At 47.5% G+C, this 7913-nt stretch overlaps 1 protein-coding gene across 6 annotated transcripts in view; it reads right to left on the bottom strand.

Annotated features, from left to right (window-relative positions):
- Window positions 1–890: 890 nt before the first annotated feature.
- Window positions 891–7913, bottom strand: part of Acaca (acetyl-CoA carboxylase alpha) — a 280231-nt gene continuing 273208 nt past the window's right edge. For all 6 annotated transcript variants that reach the window (XM_057774468.1, XM_057774469.1, XM_057774470.1 and 3 more), the window contains one exon: window positions 891–7175. In XM_057774468.1, coding sequence (XP_057630451.1) covers window positions 7052–7175 — 124 coding nt within the window. In that variant the 3' untranslated portion in view covers window positions 891–7051. The remainder of the gene's footprint in view (window positions 7176–7913) is intronic.

Below are 7913 nucleotides of genomic sequence, written 5' to 3'. Positions count from 1 at the left end.
TCGAGGTGACATCTTGCTGTGCTCTGTCATTCTCTATCAGTGATGCTATCAACAATGTTTCTGGTCACTCATGTGTCCCCTGCAGAGAGATATGTAAGTACTTCACTTACATGGGCTTTGCTGCTGCAGAGACGGGCTCTTTATATATTTTAGATATCAACCCCTTATCGTCATAAGATATGCACATATGACTGATGTTGTCATACTTGTGGTTGTCCTAAGGATATCCAGCAGGCTAGAAATCAGTACAATTCTGGCAATGTCTGGAAGCATGGTTCTAATGCAGCTTTCTTCTTCCTCTTCTGTGTGATTGTCATGCATGGTATATTATAAAATATACATTTTTTAAACTTGCATTTCCATTTATGGGAGGTGGTATGTGCCAGTATATACATGTGGCAGTCAGGAGACAACTCTCTGGAGTTGGTTCCTTCTGTCCACCATGTGGGTTCTGGGGATTGACTTGGGTTGTCAGACTTGCTTAATAAGTCTTTACCCCCTGGGCCATCTTGCTGGTCCACTCTTTAACTGAATTTTTAAGACAAGGTCTCGTTATATAGTTCAGGTTGCGTTGAACTTGGGATCTTCCTGGCCAGGCAGGTACAGCTACACTGGGCATAACTGTGTGTCTATCGGTGGCTACAGAAAATATAGGATTTTTGTATTATCCATGGTATTTCTCTTTCCTGGAGCCTTATCTTTTTGTAGATTTGAATTGCTACTTGAAATCATCTTTTTACTTGAATGACTGCTGCCCTGTATCTATCACCTTTTATGGGAATGTCTTTATCTCACCTTTACTTATTTTAGAGAGTTTTCTACCCTAATGGCTCCTTTTCTTTACCCACCCGAGACAGGGTTTCTTGTGTATAGTCCTGGGTGTCCTGTAACTCGGAGATCCGCCTGCCTCTGACTCCTGGGATTAAACATATGTGCTACCACCACCTGGCTTTTCCTTTTTAAAAATGATTTTTATTTAAAAAATTTTACATGTGTGCCCCACATGTGTGTACCAGATGCCTGTGGAGAACAGAATAGGGTATCAGACCCTCTGGAGCTTGAATTGTAGACAGTTGTGATCTGCCCAGTAAGGGTGCTGGGAACTGAACTCAGGTCCTCTGAAAGAGCAGGAAGTGCTCACTGCTGAGCCATCTCTCCAGTCTCTATCCTCAGGATTCTTGGTTGCCTTTTTTTTTTTTTTTCTTCATACAGTATCAGTTCATTGCCTCCTAGTGACAGGGGTGGGGCGTGTTTTACTATCCCCTGTATAATTCCCCCAGGCTCTCATCTTTTAGTCATTTGATTGTGTTTCTTTCTCTTGATGTTTATGGAGCGTCTTGGTTATCTGTTTGGGAAGTTTTCTTCAGTTATCTTTCTGCCCCTTCCCTGCCTCTGGCTCTACTGGCATGTTCAGGGTTGCTGCTTTAGAATTTAAGGCTATTTATTCTTTTGTTCTTGTTTTCCCAGTTTTTTTTTTTTTTTTTTTTTTTTTACATCAAGATGGTTCTACTGCTATCTTCAGTTTACATGGCTGCTTTCCAGAGTCTGTCCACATTCTAGCACATTTTAGTCATTTTTGTTTGACAGGGTCTCTGTGAAGTCACAGTGCAGTGATCCTCCTGCCTTTGCCTCCTGGATGTTGGGATTGCAGGCATACATTCACTCATTAGGATGTCTTTAAAAATATGTTTCTTTATTGAGATTCTCCATTGGCTAATTCATTGTTGCACACTCTAAGGTTTCCTTTCATTGGTTCTGTTGGACTGAATGCAGCAGGGCCTTGTGTATGTTAAGCACATGCTGTCACTGAGCCACATTCCTGACCCTGATCATTTTGTTGTTGTTGTTTCGAGACAGGGTTTCTCTGTAGCTTTGGTGCCTGTCCTGGAACTAGCTCTTGTAGATCAGGCTGGCCTGGAACTCACAGAGATCCACCTTCCTCTGCCTCCCGAGTGCTGGGATTAGAGGCATGTGCCACCACCGTCCAGCCCCTTATCAATTTTGTAATAGATGATTTGAGGTCTCTAAATCCAACATCTGTACACACACAGAAGATCTGACTTTTTCCCTTGGGGATGAGTTTTTATTTGAATGTATCAGTTCTGGTTGAGAAAAAAAGGGTATCAATTTTAGTAATTAGAGGCTCTCAACTTTCCCTTTGTTAAGGAGGTTCTTATTTATTATCATTATTTTTGGTTAAGGTTAGCTCTTATATAGCTCAGGCTGGTCCTAAACTTGCTATATAACAAAGGCAGCTTTGAACTGCTGACCTTCCTGCTCCTCCCTCCCAAGCTTTTTCTTAGCACCTCTGCTTAATCTGTGGATTTGGTTTCCCATTCAGCACAAGAGGCAATGTTCCCATCGTCTCCCAGCTTCGTAAGCCACCCTATGCCTATGGTCAATGGTTTGGGCAGCTATTCCTCCTTTGCTGTCTATTTGTGTTTATTGGAGGGTGCACACTCAGTCTGAAAGTCAGCTCTAGCTTGCACTTTTTCCCTCTTCAGGTATTCTAGGTGAATGTATGGAGAGCATAGCAACACCTCCATGGCTGTCTCACTTCCCACTCTGACAACCTGGGTAGGCTGCTGGTCTGATGTCAGGATCATGCCAGGCTAGGTGGGCACTGGTCTTCCCCACATATTCACCAGTTACTACTGCCAATGGGCATGGGGTGATACTTGGACATCAGCTTCATCCAAGACTCCAGATTAGAATGTTTTTAGAACCTGATGCAATCATGGGATCTCTGCACTCCTTTCTTTGCATCCCAGGGAAAGCAAGTGTTATTCCAGAAGGCCTTTGAGCCTTTTGGTGAAGGTAGCCAGGCTCAGCGGCCAGCCTTCTGATGGCTGCATCGTTCCTCATTGTCACTTCTGCTTGGCATTCATGTTTACTTAATGTCTAGATGATCCCTGGACCAAAAGGGATAATGGATAATTCCCTGACAAAGTCCTATGGGTGATGATGGGTCCTTAGCCTTCTAAGGAATGGACAGGTAGGGCTGGTAAAATGGCTTAGTGGGTAAAAGTCCTTGCCACACAGCTTAATAAACTGTGCTTGGTCTCCTGAACCTATGCTGTCCTCTGACCTCCACACGTGCACTATGGCACCCAGCAGTGGAGTCGTGATGAGTGATGGGACTTCTCAGAAAGCTGTTACTATCCACGCTGCAGTGAGATGGCGGGAGCCTGGGAATGAGAGCTCTGCTCAGGTTCATCGAGTCCAGTTTTGAGGTGGGGTCTTGTTATGACCCTAGGCTGGCCTGGAACTTGCTGTGATTCTCTTGTTCCTGCCTCCAGAGTGCTGGGATCACAGGTGTGCACCACCATGCCCAGCTTTATCTGCACTCTGTGGCGTGGCTATTGAAGGGCCCTGGTAGTACAGGCAGAATGCCGTTAGCCTTTCCTATAGCCAAGTGTGAGCTTTTGGTGTGGTTTCAATCTCTCATCTCTAGCTACCTTCCTGCTTACGGAAGAATAAGAGTCATTATGATCTAGCCCACTCTGGTTTCATGTCCTCTTGGGTAGAGGTGCCATTGGGTGGCGCCGCTCACTGGAGCACCACCTTTGTGAAGCTGTCCTAGTGCCGTTACTTTAAATCCCACCAGGATTTCAGCCACCGCGAGGCATCCAGTTATGTCCAGGACTAGAGAAACTCCAGCAGACACAAAGACAGCTCATGTCTGAGGTGCATGCACTTTCGGAGTAAAGAGAACAGCTGTTAGTCTGCCATTGTTTTCTGCACTTCTTGTCTGGGTCACCCTGCCAACGCATGGACAATACATACACAGGAGAGGTGAGCTTGGATCCAGAGTTCATGGCACCCAGGACAGTGAACCAGGCCCTGGTGTAACCCTTCCACATACTGACCCACACTCAGGTATCAGAGGCATCTAAGAGCAGGGACACTGACTTCATTTCTGACACCTGTTTGCTTTGCCCATCACCCCCCCCCCAAAAAAACTACTTTGTTTTCATCCAGCACCCCAATAGTTCTGAGTAACTGCAGACACCACATTCCTCCTCTTTCCTGACAAGAGGCTTTGACCCTCATTGTCTGTGCTACTCGCATCGTGCCTCAGAGCTCTTTGTCTCCCCGGGTGGATCAAGGGCAGTATGATGCTATCCCAGAAGCAACTGCCGGTGCTAGCTGAACCCATACTCTGCCCTGGCTCTCAGCAGCTGCTTCTGTGCTGACTCGGGATTCCCTGCTCACAGGGTGCAGCTGCAGGCAGAGAAGCAGTTCTCACTGGATTCTGTATCCGTCTCCTACTTCTTGTTTTGAGGCAGTCTCATAATATAGATCAGAGTGGCCTAGATCTCAGACCTGGATCACAATACGCAGCTCAAGCCTCCCTTCCTGCCCCTCTTTCTAGAACACTGACTTAGGGTAGCTCAAGTTAGTATTATATCTTGACATATCATTTCATAAAAAAAAATCACTCTCTGCTTTACAAACAAAACACAACCCCCAAACCAGAACCAAGTTTAATAATCAGCCAAGAGTTCCTCCCACCTTTCTTAGCTTGCAGTTCTTTCAGATGCTGCCTCAGTTCCCCAGGGACGCAGAGCTGGCCCTGAGGAACGGGCGGGGGATGGCGTCAAGGGCAGACAATCATGTCTTTCCTGATCCTAGTGCTGTGCATGCTCAGACTTCAAAACCCAGGAGACCTAAACACTGCCCCCAAATCTGCAAGGGTGGGGTGGTCCCAGAGCTCATGGTGCTGAGGACACTGGAAATCCTGCATGCAGGCAGTTTTTCTCTGGAGCCAGTATCCATAAACAGGCTAAGTCCCTTCTTCCTGATGTCTTTCCTGTCCCTGCTCTAAACCATTTCTCTCTTGGGAACTCCCACTCAGATCTCAGCAGTGAGCACTCTGTAGAACACTCTACGGAAACATTAAAGAACTCGTATTTGTCTGGAGGGAGCTGGAGTACTGGTGGTGCCCTATGACAGGGGCCAAGGCACCTTTGGACAGATGCCCCATTCATTCTCAGCAAGTTTAGGAGACAAAACCTCGTTGGTTGGTACTGTACAGTCAAGGAGGGGCTCTCCCTTCTCTCAGTCCCCAATGAAAGTGGGACAAGAAAGTGGGTAGATGGGTGGCTGGGAATGGATTGAAATGACAAACGGTGGCTCTTCTACAAACGTGGAGGTTTATTTCAACAAAATGTGAAAAGAGTGCATTGGACTGAAGCCCCTTGCTCGTTGGCGTGTGTGTCCATCCAATTCTCACTGACACGAGTGAAGGCTGCTTTGTGAACGAAGTGAACAGATAATATGGCAATCTCACTTCAAGCAAGTCTGGGTCAATATATCATTCATCCTCCTCCCTCAGTAACCTTGCATGTGTAATGGGCTGTGGGACCATCAGATTGCTCATGTGTTGTGGTTCTGACTTCTCCATATGAAAAGCCCCGTCCTGGGGATGGGGCAGCAAGGAAAGGGGAGTTAGAAGTACAGCCCATCTCACCTCTGAAGAAATGCCAGGACAGGCCTCCAGGAGGGTAAAACTTTCATACCACCAGCGATGTGTGGGACTGGATGTGCTGGAGTGACGCGGAGGCTGGAGACAAATCCCATCCTTACCCAGCAGGTAAGCAGAGAACCAGGGGCCAGGGAAGCTTCCTTCTGGACTAAGGATGCTCTCCACCTGCTCCTGCCTGTTCCTTCCACCAGCTCGTGGGGGCAGGACAGTTTGCATCCAGTTCCCCAGATGTCCAGTTGCAATACTTGTGATGTGGAGCTGATGAGAAGTCCTCTGGAATATCAGAACGAGATGTTCCTGAAGAGGAGGCCAGCTCTTTCTGTAGAATCCAGGGTTAAGGCTCAGACTGAAGTATTCATGCCAATGGTTTCTGGGACATCTTAGTGATTTCCTCCTGGGTCTCCAGTGAGAAACATTAGTCATACTGCAGGCACTGGAGGCTACAGCGCTGACCATCTCCACTCTTGTAGTGGGAACACCAAGGCTCCTTTCTTGGATAAATGGGTTGTTAAGCTCTGCAGCTCACCTCTGAGGAGGCCCTGTTGCCGGCCATGGAGAACCCAGAAAGTCTGGAAATACCAGCACCGTGACTGAACTGTAAGGAATCTTAAGGGTAGGTGAATTCTTGTTCCTTGGATGCTTTCTCACACCAGGAAGGCCAGTGTCTGGTGCTGAAAGCCCAGCTGTCATCAAGGTGGACCTGCCATACTTTATGCCAGGAATAGGGATGACTTTGTAGGCATGGCCCCACAGTGACAATCTTTCCAGTCCTCAGAAGAGACTTCTGTCTCGGACTACTCTCTGATAGGAAAGATAGTCTCCTTTTAGCTCACCACCTCAGGCTCTGCATTGCCTGCCTCCAAACACAAGGAGGTTATGGCATTGGCCTTTAGCTCCTGGGTATATAAGCAAGGTGGTGGCAGGTTGGCCATCTCCCCAGGTGTACTGAGAAGCCACTCAAGGTTGAGAGTATTTTAATTGCAAAAATGACTTGATCTGCTTTTCAGCCTGCCTCTTAAATCATGGTTTTGCCCTCGTCTCTCATAAATAGGTATCTTGGTATAGTTAAATGGGGACTGTTCCTCTCTAGTGCCTGGTGTGTGCCAGGCTGCACATGGGGCAGTGATGGATGGACTTGAGTCTGCCCCAGCCCTCCCCTGCTGCCTGCGGCTGCAGCTCATTGGGCAGGGACTGCAGACGTTTGGACACTGTCCCCACAGCCCTGTGCTGGGGTGGGCAGGACAGGAGGGCGGTCCTGCTTTTAGTCTAGTAAGACCTCATGGTACAGGCATGTACCTTTCATTGCCTTCTAGTTCTGTGAATGGAAAGAGGACTGTCAGCAGAGCTGGGCTAACAAATACTGAACCAGGTATGTGTGACTGGGCATTGTGATCCTACAGCCCAGGATGTCATGCAGAACCTGAAACATTCAAGGGGAAGCAAATGCCACTCTGACTCCAGTACTGGGCGTCCGGTGCCTTCTCATTACAGTGGTTTCAGATGTAAGAGGCAGCCCTAGCTCTCTTCTCCAGAGACAGGGCAGGAATGGGCGAGAAGCATCTCCTACGTGGAAGGGGAATCCATGGTGGAGAGGATCCTGACAACTTCTGCTCGCTGAGTGGGTGAGATGTGCTGGGTCATATGGACGATGGAATCCATCGCAACTTCTGGATTGGCCTGAACCAAGCTGGAGAGAAGATTGGAGAAGGTGAAGAAAAGATAGAAAGCAGTGTCTAGACTGGGGCACTTAAGAATTGCCTGATAGACATGCTGACAAAGGCAGCTGTGCACAGTGGGCTCACCACCTCATGAGTTCTCCTTTGTTCAAACGTCCCTAGCAGCTAAGGATTGTATAAAAGGCACTAGAAAACATTTTGCGATGTTAGAAAATAAGGAGCAATTAAAAAATAAACCCCAGCCAGGCCTTTAATCCTAGCACTTGGGCAGTAGAGATGGGGAGATATCTTGAGTATTTGAGGCCAGCCTGGTCTACACAGACAAACCCTGTCTTGAAAAATCTAAATAAGCTGGGTGATGGTGGCGCCTTTAACCCCAGCACTCAGGAGGCAGAGACAGGCAGCTCCTCTGAGTTCAAGGCCAGCATGGTCTACAGAGTGAGTTCCAGGACAGCCAGGGCAACACAGGAAAACCCTGTCTTGAAAAAACCAGAAAAAATAAAAAAGAAAAACAAATAAACCCCAAAACAAAAACAGTGGGGACATGCCGTGGGAAAATGGTCTTTTATTCTGTAACTTGTATTTTTAATAAAATGCTGACTGGCCAGTAGCCAGGCAGGAAGTATGGGCAGAGCAATGAGAGGAGGATGTCTGGATGAGGAAGGTCATTCTGCAGCTGTCATCCAGACAGAGGGACCAAGATGTGACTGACTGCCTTGCCGAAAAAGGTTCCAAGTCACGTGGCTAGC

Source organism: Chionomys nivalis, chromosome 7 (assembly GCF_950005125.1).
Source record: "Chionomys nivalis chromosome 7, mChiNiv1.1, whole genome shotgun sequence".
Taxonomy (NCBI): Eukaryota; Metazoa; Chordata; class Mammalia; order Rodentia; family Cricetidae; genus Chionomys; species Chionomys nivalis.
This window is presented reverse-complemented; position numbering and strand designations above follow the sequence as displayed.